The 15,604-nt window shown below is 50.9% G+C and overlaps 6 protein-coding genes across 6 annotated transcripts; 5 read left to right on the top strand and 1 right to left on the bottom strand.

Moving 5' to 3' along the window:
- The first annotated feature begins 355 nt into the window (after positions 1–355).
- BKA58DRAFT_425944 (glycoside hydrolase superfamily) lies at positions 356–2,252 on the top strand. Its single transcript, XM_046172949.1, has 2 exons — positions 356–759; positions 815–2,252. The coding sequence occupies exons 1-2, from the start codon at positions 447–449 to the stop codon at positions 2,179–2,181; spliced, it is 1,680 nt and encodes a 559-aa protein (XP_046031261.1). The 5' UTR covers positions 356–446; the 3' UTR covers positions 2,182–2,252.
- A 37-nt stretch (positions 2,253–2,289) lies between these two features.
- On the top strand, positions 2,290–3,633 carry BKA58DRAFT_18684 (uncharacterized protein). Its single transcript, XM_046165507.1, has one exon. The coding sequence runs from the start codon at positions 2,417–2,419 to the stop codon at positions 3,335–3,337; it is 921 nt and encodes a 306-aa protein (XP_046031260.1). The 5' UTR covers positions 2,290–2,416; the 3' UTR covers positions 3,338–3,633.
- Positions 3,634–5,946: 2,313 nt separating this feature from the next.
- BKA58DRAFT_303785 (asparagine synthase-domain-containing protein) lies at positions 5,947–9,393 on the top strand (the record flags this gene model as incomplete). The annotated part of the gene is made up of 4 exons (XM_046166993.1): positions 5,947–6,640; positions 7,414–7,754; positions 7,809–8,012; positions 8,059–9,393. 4 exons carry the CDS (start codon positions 5,947–5,949, stop codon positions 9,391–9,393), a joined length of 2,574 nt encoding a protein of 857 aa, XP_046031259.1.
- Positions 9,394–10,539: 1,146 nt separating this feature from the next.
- BKA58DRAFT_18638 (uncharacterized protein) lies at positions 10,540–12,107 on the bottom strand. Its single transcript, XM_046165493.1, has one exon. The coding sequence runs from the start codon at positions 12,063–12,065 to the stop codon at positions 10,650–10,652; it is 1,416 nt and encodes a 471-aa protein (XP_046031258.1). The 5' UTR covers positions 12,066–12,107; the 3' UTR covers positions 10,540–10,649.
- Positions 12,108–12,376: 269 nt separating this feature from the next.
- Positions 12,377–14,549, top strand: BKA58DRAFT_407605 (scramblase family protein; the record flags this gene model as incomplete). Its single annotated transcript, XM_046172036.1, has 2 exons — positions 12,377–12,464; positions 12,859–14,549. 2 exons carry the CDS (start codon positions 12,377–12,379, stop codon positions 14,547–14,549), a joined length of 1,779 nt encoding a protein of 592 aa, XP_046031257.1.
- Positions 14,550–14,747: 198 nt separating this feature from the next.
- On the top strand, positions 14,748–15,565 carry BKA58DRAFT_18572 (heterokaryon incompatibility protein-domain-containing protein). Its single transcript, XM_046165486.1, has 2 exons — positions 14,748–15,263; positions 15,317–15,565. The coding sequence occupies exons 1-2, from the start codon at positions 14,946–14,948 to the stop codon at positions 15,395–15,397; spliced, it is 399 nt and encodes a 132-aa protein (XP_046031256.1). The 5' UTR covers positions 14,748–14,945; the 3' UTR covers positions 15,398–15,565.
- Positions 15,566–15,604: the final 39 nt, after the last annotated feature.

Genomic DNA, 15,604 nt, shown 5'->3' with positions numbered 1-15,604 from the left:
GCACAGCATTAACCCGATACGTTTTAGTGTCGGCGCCGGCCGACCAAGCACGCTCCGATCTCGTCACCAGCTGGGAAGTTACGACCGTTAAATACTTTGCAGCAGTCCAGGGAGACATTAGTAGCAGACTAGCCATCACTGCGACACCATCCCGCAAATCTGGAGAGGAATTCGGCAACAAGGTCTCACCATCGGCAATATCGATTGAGTCTTGCGCTATTGTGATCAAAGAACGCCTTGGGTTATAGCCATGGCTGCACTTCTAGCACCGGTAAATGTCATACTCCTATGTTCGGTAGGTACTACCCCGCTGGAGCGACCCCGCAGGACTCCACGTGCTATACGATGAACTTGCGTGACATCTCTGGGTGCTGGCGATGCACGACATATCTTCGATTTCAGAAATTGCATATGCTCGCGGACCCTTTGGACTTTCTTGATTTATCATGACTTCCAATTCAACCATTCCACACCTCCGACAACATGGGAACACCAAGCAACTCATTGTTGATGGCAAGCCATATCTTATGTTGGGCGGAGAATTGCAAAACTCGTCGCTTTCGTCTGCCGAATACATGAGCGAGATCTGGCCCAAGATGGTCGCCACCAATGTCAATACTCTACTTGGTTCTGTTAGTTGGGAGATGGTCGAGCCTGAAGAGGGCAAGTTCGACTTTGAAGAGCTGGACAAAGTCATATTGGGCGCTAGAGACCACGGCTTGCATCTGATCTTGTTATGGTTCGGATCCTTCAAAAACGGTATGTTGGTATATACTTGCAGCTTCTTCCCACATCCTGACACGTGCATGGCTAGGCAGGTCAACGTATACCCCATCATGGGTGAAGACGAATCCCAAACGCTTCCCTCGCGCCGAACTTCGAAAGGCGGGAGGTGTGATTGAGGTTGCGGATGTGCTGTCTCTTTTCCACGAGGAAAACGTCGAAGCTGATGCGAAAGCATTCCGAAAGTTGCTTAGTCACCTCAAAGAGGTAGACGAGAAACATAGTACTGTGTTGATGGTGCAAGTCGAAAACGAAGTCGGCCTTTTGTTTGACAGTCGCGACGGAAGTGCCGATGCCAACAGAGTCTTCTCCGAACCTGTGCCCGCAGAACTTCTCCAATTCTTAAGCCGCGACTACGATCAATTACACGCCGATCTAAAAGCCAACCTTAAGACTTTTGTCGCACGATCGAAACCACAATCTGGCACTTGGGAAGAAGTGTTCGGCGTCGGTAGCAGGACTGACGAGCTCTTCATGGCATATCATTATGCACACTACGTGAACCGTGTAGCAGCAGCTGGAAAAGCGGAGTATCCCATTCCGCTATACACAAACGTCTGGCAAAACTATGCGGGAGATGATGCCGATAACGATACTCCTATTGTAGTTGGTGGTGGCGGTCATCCAGGAGATTATCCGTCAGGTGGCGGCACAGTCAATGTCCTTGATATTTGGCTGCAGTTTGCGCCTGATCTTGAATTTATCGCGCCCGACATCTACCTCAATGAATACACTAGCTTATGCGGCAAGTACCGACATCGTGGAAATACTCTCTTCATCCCGGAGCAGCGAAGAGACGAATACGGCGTTCGGCGCATCTGGATAGCGTACGGAACATTCCAGGCTCTGTTAGCCAGTCCCTTTGGCATCGATACTCTGGAGCCAGCAACCAATCCTTACACAAAGCACTATGGGCTGTTATCACAAGTCTCCCAACTCGTACTGGAAGCCCAACGTAACTCGGGCTCGTCGGTTGGTTTTTGTTTTGACGAAGTCACCGGCGACAAAGATCCATCAAAACCCATCAAGCAGCGTTTTGGCGATTGGGATATCACTATTGAGCGTTCTTTCGTTTTTGGCAAGCCCGGGGCCGGTAGCGGCATGGTCATTCATCGTGGCGGAGCACGCTTTTTACTTATTGGTTGGGGGTTTCAGGTGATGGGTCAATCTACTAAGGCTGACACGAAGTTCAATGGCATCTTGAAGAACGAAGAGAAGGTTGTGGACGACATAGCGACAGGTAAGTTACGGACACTGAGGACGTTGGGTGGCGATGAGACGAGAAGTGGAGCCAACGCGATGATGCCGAATGAGGATCCCGACTATGGAGGATTTCCCATCGCTATAACAATTCCGGCCAGAACGGGGATCGCTGAGGTGGAATTCTACTCTTTTTAAGCTTTAGTGCTAGATGAACTCGGTGTCGTTAGAGGGCGATTGGGGATTTCCCATAAAAGAAGAGATCAACACCGTGACCGGCCAGCTGGGCGCCTAAGCGGGAGCGCGGCAGGTTAAGATTGCGAAGGATCTTGGCCCCTGAGCATAAAGTGCAACTCACTCTTGTATCAACACATTCAATGAGTGACGCTGTCGTCTGCGTCCTTCAAGACTGCTACCAAATTCTTACCCGAAGATGGCCCGTTATTCTTGGTGTTTAGTTGCAGCTTTGGCAGTCTGTCGATCAGCCTTTGCCCAGACCACGGCAACGGCTGTCGGGCCCTCCACGTCCGCATCATCAGCACAATCGACAGCACCAACAGCAAACCTTCCAGCTCTCGAAATCGACGTCATATTTCCTCGCGAAAATGAAACGTACGACTTTACTTCGTCATTACCCATCGTATTCGCATTTCAGAACTTCACCGCAGCCGCAGAACTTGGCCCCTTCACTTTCGCATGGGATATCATGCCGTACCACACCATCGACGACCCAATTCCAGGAGGTGTTCTAGAAGATCAATGGTCGATAGACTTCACCTCGGATAATGCATCCACGTTTACAACGTCAGATGGATCGCCATTTATCCTTGTCAACCACACAAATCCTAAGAATTGGATGCATGGACCAAACTATGGAGGAAATGCATACTCGTTGAGGTGGTACATCCAATGGGATGAAGTGGATAAACAATGCGACCGCCCTCGGCCTAACATTGGTGTTTCGCAGGACGTGCAACTTCTCTTTACGCTTCTTCCAGCGTGGCCCAATGAGTGGACTGCGCCCGACCCAAGTACTCTCGGGAATGTTACAGGCAATTGTGCGCAACTGGGCACTTTCGCTATGGTTGACGCAAATGAGTCGGACGTGTGCTCTATGGATCGGTTACAGTTGGGAGATGGAACCCCATGTGCCATCAAGCCTGATGGACCCATGGTAACCAGCATGTCCAATGCGGTGGCGAGCTTGTCTTCTGCGCAAAGCGTGGCTACTGCGACTCCAACTACTACGGAGTCGTCTACCACATCGAACGCGGCGTTCGCAACAGGGGTGCCAATCCAGCCAGCGCTCGCTGTGGCCTTCGTCATTGGTGGATGGGAGTTGTTTCCGCTGTAGGGGTGTTATTGTACACAATGTTACATTCATGGGGTTTCGCGTTACTTTCTCGAGGGTCTACTTGCAGTCCGAAATTCGGTCGTAACCTTGGAATCATGAACGAATGCTGCAATGCATCAGGGGCCCAAACTGCTTGCTCATAGGTGCATCAAATATGCGTAAGGCAAAAGATATGTGGGTGTCTGCCTGCTTTCCTATGCGCTTATTAACTCTGGCATTGCTGCTTACGCGGTGTGTACAGCCCCGCCGCCTCTCAAGACGCATCACAAAAGGCTACCACGTCGCAGCTTGCCCAACGTGAATACATATGACAGCTGCTGTTCCAATGGCTTGCTTTACGTTCCTAGCGTTAACCCCCCGAATTACGCGTCAGGGTCTGCTCATATTTCCTGCTTACGAGCGATGATGAAACCCCTTTCAGTCTTCTGCGCAAACGCCCTTTCGTCGGCCTTCGCTGGACTTGTCAAGCCATCAAACAGGAAATCGACTATGAAGTCTTGAGAGTCTCGTGTCGCCTCATTCGGAGTGAAAATCCAGATTACGCATTATTAGTCTATACTCTCGACATGCGGCAACTGAACATGACCATACGAAACAAGGTCGCGCAGCCACTTCGGAACTTTGATTCCCTAAATCTATCGTTGTGGAAATATCTGCGCCCATACTCGAGAGTTGATATCGTATACGAGCCCTGTGGTCAGCGCGGCGTCGATGACCCGGCATTCGCCTCGATTTGTCCGGTCATCGCTCGACAATTCGGAGGACACTATTATGTACGAAATCCCACGTTGTTTTACGTCAGGTTTCGAAAGGCTGGTGAAGAGCTCGCTTCGTGCGCAGACGATTAGTTCCTATCATTCTTTCGTCTTTCAAGAGATGCGCCAGAGTATATGTCTACAACGGCACAGTACTATGATATGGATGGTTCACTCATGGCCTGCGAATGGTAGGACAGCTCATGTTCAGGGGAGATACTAATGTTCCTCTTTTATTTGGGACTGATGCTGTTCCATTTGGCCGCCAGCCTGTTTCTGGCATCGGTTGTGGCATGTTTAGTGTGCAACGCCGTCATGCGCATGCTGGCCCCGGTCCTGGTCAAATTTACGAGTCTGTTAAGACGATGATTGTCCGTAGATTATTAACAAAAGGATGTTGGAACCCCTTGAAAGAACTACACAGTGGCTAGCAGATCAGGTATCAAAGCTGTGCGATGACTTTGTGGGATTGCGCTAGTTTTATCGATTCAAACAGTCATCTGTCGAACTACACGTTCATTACCACCACTTCATGATCATCTCCCATTCCTTGACAGCCCCTCTGTCCGTAAGATCATTTTCCTCTTTCCTCTGGCCGAGTACTTGTTCGCGGTAGTTCTAGATCAGTACCAGACTCGTTTTGAGCGGATTCGCGAAAACCCGTCGATCGGTCTATGAAATGTCGCTTGTAAGCTATCAGCCGAATCATATATGGGGTACAATTACCTTCTAAGGAGTTGGAGCCAGAAGGACCGCCGCACATGCAGCTTGGCAGGTACCAAAAGCAGTGTTGCAGGCGACGATAGTGGTATGAGCATGAGGAAGGCGGCTGCCGCCGAGATGGGAATGATGGAGATCTTCATTGTGAATGTTGTTGTGGCTGTTTTGGAATCTGTGATTGGCTTAGCGACGGCCGGCGGACATACTGAGAATCTGAACTTGCTGGCTAATTGATCAGAGTGTGCCGTAGTTGGTGTAGAGAGCAATGGCGGGGTTGTGGCTTGATGAGCGTTTGATATAGCCCTGCTGCACGTCCTTCTCATCGGCCTAGTTCGTGTTACACAACAGCTTGCCACGTCTGTTCACCGGTCACCCATCCCCTCACATCCGCAGAGAAGACGAACAATGTGGAATGACAAAGATAACCCCTTCATGCCTGGTCACGGATGGAAAGATACTTGCTGCAAGAGCTTCCAATGTGGCCGTAAATCTCGAGCATCGTTATTGACATATCGTATGCTTCCAAGGTCCAGTCAAAGGGCTTCCAAATGCCGATAGCAACGCGGAAACGACCCTTTCCTTACAAGATAGAAGGATTGCCTTCAGCCGAAGTCAGTCAGCAGTGAAGGCATCTACTGCTGCTGCACTTAGATTTGAAGCAAGCGCAGTCTGGAGTTTGATCAGCAGCTCTGAAAGCGGTCCACGATAGATGACCTTGAACTGAATAGTATCATTTTTAGGAAGTAGTATCAATAATCGACGGAGTGGCTAGGACGTTTCAGTAGATCTGAGTACACAATAGCTATAGGAATGGATTACAGACAGCCCATCTCACTACTGCACCATATCGAGCAGTCTTCATCAACCCACCGGCTACCTAGTAGCAGCGTCACCTCTATTCCATCAAGGTGGTTACCACGGCTGAGATTGAAACGATCTGAAGACTTGCTGAGCACTCCTGTTCGTCTTTCTGAAAGAGGAGAGAGGTCGAATTATGAAGATCATGCGTAAGCCAAACAGATGTGCGGGGTTTAGGCAGCAGCTTCCAGAGTCGGTGTATATAATCGCCGTATCTCAAGCAATTGAAGCACCCTATCAATTTACAAATCATCTTTGAATGCGGAGCGACTGAACATGGCGCCAAACGAGATTAGCCAGTCGTCCTCATCTCTCTTCAGACTTCCTGCTGAGATCCGCATCTCAATATACGAACTTCTGCACTTTCCGCCTGTTGACAACGAACAATGTCGTGGACTGATTTTGTCGTGTCGACAGGCAAAGCGTGAGTGCGAAGGAGTCTCGATTCGTACGACAAAAGCGTGGTTGCTGGCTTACAAGGGGGACGCTCTCCCACAAAGCGGGCTTGAGGTGCGCATCTTGCTACCTCTTGCAACAAGAACACCTACTGGGATTCATGCCAAGTTCCACACGCTTCGGAATTTGACACTGGTAATTCCTGGACGGGCAATCCATGGTTGCGCTGACCAGCGCCGAGAGTTCTTTGAGAGTTTCCGACCCTTAAACGCTATTTTCAGCTTGTGGCTCGATAACTTGGCGATACAATTCTCGGGTCCGGTAGGAAGGAGTAGCGAAGGATTTGGGATACGTGGATCAATCACCGAGTGTTTTAGACGCCTTTTCTTCGTTCTGGAGAGCGGGTTGACGTATGCGCATGATCCTGTCGGCCAGAAAGGCGATCTCAAGCTCAACAAGTACCGCTCCCTGGTAAAATACTGGCAGCCGCAACCTGCTTGGATTAAGAAACTGGTTGTTTCGTGGGATTTGACTGAGGAGAGTTTGCGGAGCGAAGATTTGGTGGCGGTCGATGGTCACTGCAGGAAGCGTACAACGGCGGCTTGTCCCGGGGTGCGGAGATACCACGTCGCCAGCACAGACGGACTCCTTGGGTCGGAGTCAAGGGAATCTTTCTGTCGATTTCGCCCCTCAGAGCTGGAAGATCGAATGGCGGGCCCGAGTATCAAGCACAAAAAGCAATGTCTCAAGTGTGCATGGCGTGGATGGGACTACCGTCGCTACATCCGGGGCCTGCCGGTCGGGGATGACGAGCGCTGGCTATAGAAGTCTTCGCGAAACAAGCACGATAACACAACTGAAGATGTGTGGAAGACTTGAAGTAGTGCTGTTGGAAATCCGAAGATGCCGCCTGGAGCCGCGCGATCTGGGGCGATCCAGGGGCATCCACTAGCACCTAAACCAGTAAGAAGCGACGCGGGCTTATCAGGAACGATCAAACCTCATTGAACGATCACTGCTACGAGTTTCGTGCCTACGTCATGTTTGGAAGTATGGCCGGTCTTCGGATCAAAAGATATGGGGAAGCGCTGCACACTCCCTCCTTTTGGATCTCTTGGATCGCGCAACCATGTGTGGCATCACTTGTGCGGTCGCATTGCGGGGTCATGGACAGTTAGCGAAGGAATGTGATGAGTTGAGCAAAACACTGGAAGAGAGTCTGAACACTATCAAGCATCGTGGACCTGATGCAGATGGTCATTGGATTAGCGAAGATTGTCGCGTGGGTACGTCAAGAAGTGACTGCAGGTACGAGGAGAGCACGTGACTAACATCCTCATCACCTAGCTCTCGGACACAATAGATTAGCGATCGTCGACTTGAACCCGGAAGGCGAGCAACCGTTCCACGATGCAGACGACAACATTCATGCTGTAGTCAACGGCGAACTATACGGCTATGAAGAGATCCGGGATCGCCTTAGTGCCGAAGGCTACAAGTTCAAGAGCCAGTCAGACTCTGAGATTGCACTGGCGCTATACAAGAAGCATGGACTATCGTTCCTGCCTTACTTGCGTGGAGAGTTCTCACTCTGTCTATATGACTCCAAAGCTCAGGTCTTCATTGCCGCATGCGATCGGTATGCCATCAAGCCCATGTACTACACAATTTTGGACGGCAAATTGCTGGTATGGCCACTCTTAGCTCTTCGCGAAAACTTCGGACTGACAGTTACTGGCTAGATCGCTTCCGAAATGAAAGCATTCCTTCCCTTTGGATGGAAACCTGAGTGGGACGTGCAGAGCATCAAAGACGTGGGCTGGCTGTGCGATGGGAGAACCATCTTCCAAGGGGTTTCGAAGATACTACCTGGTCACTATCTCATCTGTAGATCGTTCAGCGCTGTCTCGCAAGACAAGTATTGGGATGTCGACTTCAAAGACAAGGTATATGCTGTGGCATGTGCATCACGAACATCGCTGACAAGCTTAGCGGGAGATCGAAACGAGAAGTGAAGATGAGATGATCCAGGGTGTTCGAAGGCATCTTATTGATGCTGTGCGTGATCGACTTCGTGCGGATGTACCAATCGGAGTATTCTTGAGCGGCGGCATCGACTCAAGCGCAATAGCGGGAATGGTCAAGCATCTGATGGACACGGAAGGCGCGAAGCTGGGCACTGCTCCAGCATCAGAGCGGATCAACTGCTTTAGCGTCAAGTTTATCGGTGAAGAGCACGATGAAGAGCCCATCGCACGTCGCACAGCTGAATGGCTAGGAGTCAAGATGCATCACTGCGAAATGACCGAGGAGAACTTTGCCGCCAACATTGAGAACGCAGTCTGGCACAACGAAGCAGCAGTAACTGATCTCGGTACTGTTGGCAAATTCTTGCTTTCCAAACTTACCAGCGACGAAGGTATCAAGGTGGTCCTCACTGGAGAGGGATCAGATGAACACTTTGCGGGATATCGGGAGCTGCTTACGGATTTCGTTCGCGAACCAGATCTATCAAGACCAAATTCTGGACTTCCGGAAGATGAGCGCATTTCAACGTTCAACAGCTTAGAGGGCTCAGAGACCTCAGGTCCAAAGGAGCCTGCAACATCGGCTGCAATCCGGGCCCAAGTAAACAACACTTCTTTCCTTGGCTTTACGCAAACCGCTTCTCTTCGTGACCCACTCTTTGCGCCTTGGGTATCTAATGAGTTCGGAATAAGCGACAAGCGTCTTACGGCTGTGAATGCGGTCGATGGTCGTGTCCGCGAGCTCATGGCCAACAAGTGGCATCCGCTTCACACATCACTATACATTTGGATAAAGTCATCTCTCGCAAATGGCCTACTTACCGTACTAGGCGACCGCTGCGAGATGGCCCACAGTGTCGAAGGTCGTCAGCCCTTTCTCGATCATCGCTTGACAGAATACGCAATGAAGCTTCCACCCTCCGTAAAGCTGCACTACGACGCTCAAGCTCGCAGTTTCAGCGAGAAGTGGATTCTCAAGGAAGCCATGAAACCATTCATCACGCCTGAACTCTACGCTCGCAAGAAACACCCCTTCTCTGCTCCAGTCAAGTATAAGCCCGATGGCCCTGTTCACCAGTTGTTTCAGAGACTGATCACGAAGGAGAATGTCGAGGCTCTTGGGTTTCTGGAGTGGGACAAGTGTAAGGATCTGTTGCATGATGCGATTTACGATGGCGATAGGCCAAAATGGAGTCAGATGATTCTGGTGGGTCAGTTTGTGATTCTGGGTAAGAGGTTTGGGGTCAAGAAGGCTGTGCCGGAATTTGCTACGCTGGGAGCAAACGGGGCGACGAGGTAGTCTTGGGTGCTACAGTTTGTAACGCTCTGCGCCAATATATCTTGTTCGGGTTCAAATTTGCTTTGGGGGCAAAAGACTTGTCGCTGTTATGAAACGAGCACGGTGTAGCACCCGCCCCCTGGGGATTTTCCCAACTCATGCCCACCAGACAGAATAGCATCAGTACACAGCTTTTTTCAGATCCTTCGGGCTATTCGGTGGCTGTTCACCTATATAATGAAGAGCAATGTTCTGGATCTCAATACAAACTAAGTCCTCGAGACCAGTGCGAGGACAGTAATCTTAATGAAGATCGAGTATATGAACAGGTGCGTTGGTAATCAGCGTCAATTCTGTCAGTCCAACAAAGTCTTCCATCTTTCTCAGCTGACGCGGTAGTTTCAGCCTATACCCCGTGCTCTTGATGAATCTTCTGCAGATATTCTGGCCATACAGCCACAGATGACGCACGCTTTCCTCTTCGGCTTCTTGTTTTGCCTGTTGACATCTACCTTTAAAGCCAACCCATTGGGTCGCGTCTTTGGTACGAATTTGACCAAACAACATGTAATTGTAGATGAGGCTTCGGACGTCGCGATTGAGGAGGCTGAAGAAGTAGTTGGTCCTGTTCGGGCCTTGTACGGGAGGGACTGCACCTCGTGGAGTCATGATGTCAGCGGCACGACGATAAGTTGGCGTTGTGATCGTCGATGTGGTATTGAGTGGAGAATGAGCTGTGAGTCGTTGAGAGCTTCGAAAGACTATGTGTGTGTGTGTCGTCGAGCTTGACGGGTGGGAATGGGTAGTTATATATGGGTGATCGAATCAAAAGTTAGTGGAAGGTAAGATCTTGGTTATGTGCACTAGAGTGCCCTGGGAAGATCGAGCCCGACTGTCATGGCCGTGCTGATTTCAGCTTTTGATAGAGTGTCGAGAGTGAAATGTCCGTAAATTCGAGTGGCCAATCTCCTGTTCTCCTGTCCAGCTAGCACTAGTCGAACGTATACATTTTCCTGAGGCGGGGCGGAAATGTGCAGCCAACCCGAGCTATTGCAAGTGACACGAAGTCTTGACCTGAGTAAAGGCTCGGGTGTTCACCGTGCTTCGCATATGATATGCACCCAATGTGAGTTACTGGGATGATTGAGTCTATGTTGTAAGTATCAAGCAGAGCGTAAGCAAAAGCAGGCCTGGGCGTGTATATGTATGTGTATTCATCGACTTTCGTAACTCGTACAGCTTTGTCCTTCTCGGCTTTGGACCTCGTATTCCGCACGTCAATCCCTGTTTCGGCTTGGACTCCACCTCTTGAAGACAAACTCTCGGACTGTGTACTTCTTCAAAACGCTACCAATGTCAAGCTTGAACCCATCCAAGCTCATATAATCCGCATCCCATGGCGCTGGCACTTCAACGTAGACGAGCATCAATGTCTTCATGACCTGAGTTTGCACTCGGTTCACCCGATGGAACCACCACCAATCCCTGCGCTCCTTTTCCGCTGCTCTGGCTTGGGTTTGACGGTCCGTTTGCTCGGTCCAGTACGGGGCTGAGTAGGAGGGAATGATCATGATCGCAAACTCGGCGTGTGTGAATGCAGGTCCGCGAATGTAGAGCAGATAGTCGACAGCAAATTTGACACCAGGCCGCACGACCCAGCCCAAGGAGCGGAAATGGTGGAAGACAACATATTTCATCAGAAAAGGATTGTCGGGTGCAATAGGCGGGATGCAAGTCATAGCAGGATCCACTCGAGTAGCGCCATTGCTCATACTATACGCAGTACGAAGATGCGTCAACGCTCTTCCGAGATCATCGGGTTCGCTGGAACTTGACGCATGCGCGCAGTATACACGCAAAAGGTACCATGCTGGATAATGTTGTGAAACTTCCATGGACGCCTGAGTGTCCACGTTGACGACTTGCAAAGCACCGAGGACGTATGTTAGGAAGAAAGCTTCCTCGGGTGTGAGTTGAAGATGCTCAAGATCTATAATGTCAACCTCTAGATCAGCTTCAGCGTCTGCCGGTGCGGCAGGGCCATCTGTATTTTCATTGATTGCGGGAGTTGCTGCTGCACCTTCTGGCTTGGTGATATCCTTGGTGTCGCTACCTACGAGCTTGTTTATGTTGGCGTCGGATACGATCTTGCCTTCTTGCCGTAGCTGTTGCTCAATAGCTTCGCGCTGCGCCTTGGCTCTCTCTAACTTGAATTGCCGGCGCTCTTCCCGCCTTGATTGTGTGACCTCGGTGCTTGTCTTGGAGGCCTGGGCACCTCGCCTTCGCTTTTCAGCGACTAACCATTGTGGTTCACTTCGGCTGAGAGACCCTTTGCCCCAGAAGCCTTGTTCCCAAAGAGCTCGGATGGAGGCAGGATCGGTGACGTGGATTGACTGGGTCTCTGCAGAGTAGTATGCTCTGTGAATGACGATGTGTGACTTGGGCGACCACAGCGACTGCGAGATCAGGCTGATGACTAGTCGCACGATGGAAATGGGGTTGTGCGGAATGAAGGCAGGCAACGCATATACGTCTAGTGGCAGAGGCTTCGCATGTATTTCATTGTAGTTCGGTCGTTTTGGGCGGGGTTTCCTCGAAGCACCGTTGGCTGGTTCTTGGTTCGGCTGAGGTAGACCCTCTGGGCGCTCCTCGCTTGCAGCAACAGCATACTCAGGCTGCTGAGTTGTAGACATGCCTGACAATCCAGCTCGGTGTTCGACGAAACTGTACTCGCGTTAGTACTGTGCGCGTATAGAGGCAAAGTGAAGTGTAGCAAGTGATGTGGATCAGATACCGTTGTAGTCTATTGTAACGGAAACAGCATCGAGAACCAAGCGCAGTCAAGTGAATGCATGCGCCGGCAATCGTATAAGTGAAAAGTTGTCATCATAAGAAGGAGTGTAAGGGCGCGCAGGCGGAACACGATCATGACTTCTACGCTCGAGACGCTGATAGAAGTTTTGACCATGTGCCGCCTTGAGCCCAATGAAACGTGTGAAGGGGAATGGACGGTACTTACCCAGCCTTTGTGACTTCAGGTGACGGCGTCGTCGACGAGCGTTGCGAGCTTCATGGTGGAGGTGGTGCTGGAGGTAAGAGGAAAGCGCAAAAAGTTTGGTGATGACTGTTTGCCAAGACTGGATTTGATTGGCCGTCTTGGCCGACCGCACAGCAGTCCAGTCCCTCACACACAACGGCCACCATAGCACTGGCTTTTGAGTGCGCATAGCGGTCATTGACAGTCGCACACAGTGTATGCTTCACGATACCCGCGATCTGCGCTTGGGCTTGTGCTTGCCCTGAAACACCTGTTGTGACGTAATAAGAGCAGCTACTTCCGAGAAAGTAAAGAACGTCTTCGTGACGCCACGCGAAAGCGATTAGGCATCTGTCCTCTTACACGAATACTACCTGCCTGATCAGAGACTTACTATAAACATACCGCAGCTCTAGATATATACGGAACAGCATTCAAGATGCTGCCAGCGGCAAGATGGTCTTTACGACTGCCACGCCAGAGTGCTCGATCAATCATCATGAAAAGCACACCACGGCTAGCCTTTCGCAGTCGTTTAACGCGCTACTCGACGCCGCCAACGACCTCAGCATATTCTACGAGATCACTTAGCAACGATTCCTCATCAAACACGCATGATGGAGCCCCCAAAGAGACATCGAAAGTCGACGCCGTATCCAACGCCCTCTCCACCACGCCCGACTCCGAGAACAACCTCGTAACGCCCGTATACATGCCCGAAGATCCAAACGCCGTCCTGAAGCAGACACACCCCGCCATGCGTCTTCTGGACAACTCCTCTCTTATAGTACAACGACAGCTGGAAATGATGAATGTGCTCATGGGCTTCGAGCAAGCGAACCGCTACGTTATCATGGACCCGCACGGTAACCACATTGGATATCTGGCAGAGCAAGAGCATGGTTTAGGGAACGCCATGGCGAGACAGATGTTCAAGACGCACCGCAGCTTCACGACTCACGTCTTTGACCGGGACGAAAAGGAAATACTAAGGTTTCATAGACCTTTCAGCTGGATCAACTCGAGAATACGTGTGTATGATGCGGTGGGGCCCGATGAGAGCACCTATACCAGCTCGGCAAGTCTGCAAGGCACGAGTGTCAGAAGCATGGCCAACCAAACGAGCGCAAATGTCTCAACTTTGGCACTCCAAGATATGAGGATTATCGGAGCTTCGGAACAAGAGTGGGCACCATTACGAAGGAAGTACAATCTGTACCTCGCAAGAAATCTCGAGGACGCCGCCGCCGGACCAGATGCGCCGCAACTGTCCTCTGGCGACCTGCCAATCTCGGACTCGAAAGCCGTGGCAGTAGCAGAAGGCGATACCCGAGAAGTGGGCATGCTCCAGTTTGCCAGGGTTGACGAGCCCTTTTTGTCCTGGGACTTCAGCTTGATGTCTGAAGACGGGCGGCTAGCGGGCTCCGTTAACCGCAATTTTGGAGGTTTCGCGCGCGAATTGTTTACTGATACGGGTGTTTATGCGCTGCGAATGGACGCCGCTGGACTGGCAAGTGAGCCATCAAGCTTAGTCTCCAAGACTGGTGAGCAGAGTCGACCTTTACTAGAAGACTACCCTGGCATGACCCTTGATCAACGAGCCGTAATGCTGGCTACGGCTGTCAGCATCGACTTTGACTATTTCAGTCGACATAGTGGATCTGGTGGCATGTGGCCGATGTGGATGCCATGGGTCGGTGGCAGTGGTGAAGCTGCGGGTGGCGCTGCAGCTGGTGAAGCGGGTGCTGCTGGCGCTGCAGCCGTCGGTGCTGCTAGTGAAAGCGGCATTGCAGGTGAGGTCGGCACTGCAGCGCGCGGCCTGGGGGCTGGAGAGGGTGCTGCGACAGGAGCCGCGACAATGGCGGGCTACGAAGCTATGCAAAGAGGACGAGAAGCCAGACAGCAAGAAGATGATGCTTCCCCACAAGCGACCGATCCGTATCAACCCAGCCCCGATCAACAGCCGGGCACAGGCCAAATGGGCGAGGATGTTTGGGGCGAGGATCCGGGGGTAGGATCTCGGGGTCAGGATCAGGACTTTTGGGGTGGACAGGGTGGACAGGGTGGGCAGAGTGGTGGCGATGCTGGAGACGGTGGTGATGGTGGTGGGTTTAGCTGGGGTGACTTCTTTGAAGAGTAAGATTTTGCTGCTTCTTCTGTACTACCATTGTATCGTGTAGCATTGATACCACTTTAGATAACGAGCTTCATTGCCAAGGCAATCGTAAGGTAGCGAATTTGCATACGCACCTCCCCTGAAATGGTTGAGGTAGAGAAAAGGGTCGTAACTAACAATTCTGCGCCTGAGGTGGGGGGCTGTGCTGAGCGCCACAATCCTCCCGAGCTTCTTCCCTCGCTTCTATTCTCATACACGACTTCACTCAGCTGCTTTGCTCTTTGCTGCGTTCCCTTCTATGAGGCGCCGGATACGATCTGAGCTCCAACTTGAGTTCGTATTCATGCCCGGTCACACTAATCAGCCTTTTAGTTTCCTGAGGCGGATGATTCCGACAACGTAGTCGGTAACGCAACGAGAATGCCGCGAACCTCCGATCTTTACAACTACAGAGAACTAGAGGCAACAAAGCAGCAGATAAATCTAGCGAAATTGTTGCGATCTCCACCTGCGACAGATACACTACCCAATCGTGGCATCATCCACTGTGAACTTGAGACATTTGATATCGACGCTGCACCCGAGTTCATTGCTCTATCGTATACTTGGGGTGATTCATCAGCGACACAGTATATCCTCATCGACAACAAGTCATTCATCGTTAGGATGAATCTGTTCGATTTTCTTTCCGTATTTCGCTCAGACGATACTAATACCTGTTATCTCTGGATCGATCAGGTATGCCATACGTGCACTCCTCAGCATATACATCGACTGACCTCATCACTTAGATCTGTATAAATCAGCAGGATACGTCAGAAAGCAACCATCAAGTTTGCCTGATGGCTCGAATGTACTCCGAATGCATCTAAGTCATCGCCTGATTAGATCTGTCTTCGTCAAGAGCGGCGCGAAGGTACTCCAACAATAAAACCGTCGAGAATACTGAGGCTATCTTGAGAAACCGCTACTTCATGCGTCTGTGGATCGTACAGGAAGTAATGCTCCCTAAGAAAGCACATACCATGTGCGGTCATGTCTGAATCGACTGAGATGTTCTCTTCAAGGCCGCACTGTTA

This window comes from Alternaria rosae, assembly GCF_020736505.1.
Source record: "Alternaria rosae strain MPI-PUGE-AT-0040 chromosome Unknown BKA58scaffold_1, whole genome shotgun sequence".
Lineage (NCBI taxonomy): Eukaryota > Fungi > Ascomycota > Dothideomycetes > Pleosporales > Pleosporaceae > Alternaria > Alternaria rosae.
The sequence above is the reverse complement of the archived record's forward strand: the minus strand, read 5'-3'. Positions and strand labels throughout refer to the sequence as shown.

What these genes read in the sequence shown, in the direction of transcription:
- BKA58DRAFT_425944 (XM_046172949.1), top strand. Translation starts at nt 447, where the DNA reads ATGACTTCCAATTCAACCATTCCACACCTCCGACAACATGGGAACACC. An exon ending in GTTCGGATCCTTCAAAAACG is followed by an intron (nt 760 to 814) that starts GTATGTTGGTAT and finishes GTGCATGGCTAG; the next exon opens with GCAGGTCAACGTATACCCCA.
- BKA58DRAFT_18684 (XM_046165507.1), top strand. Translation starts at nt 2,417, where the DNA reads ATGGCCCGTTATTCTTGGTGTTTAGTTGCAGCTTTGGCAGTCTGTCGA.
- BKA58DRAFT_18638 (XM_046165493.1), bottom strand. Translation starts at nt 12,065, where the DNA reads ATGTCTACAACTCAGCAGCCTGAGTATGCTGTTGCTGCAAGCGAGGAG.
- BKA58DRAFT_18572 (XM_046165486.1), top strand. Translation starts at nt 14,946, where the DNA reads ATGCCGCGAACCTCCGATCTTTACAACTACAGAGAACTAGAGGCAACA. An exon ending in GTTATCTCTGGATCGATCAG is followed by an intron (nt 15,264 to 15,316) that starts GTATGCCATACG and finishes CTCATCACTTAG; the next exon opens with ATCTGTATAAATCAGCAGGA.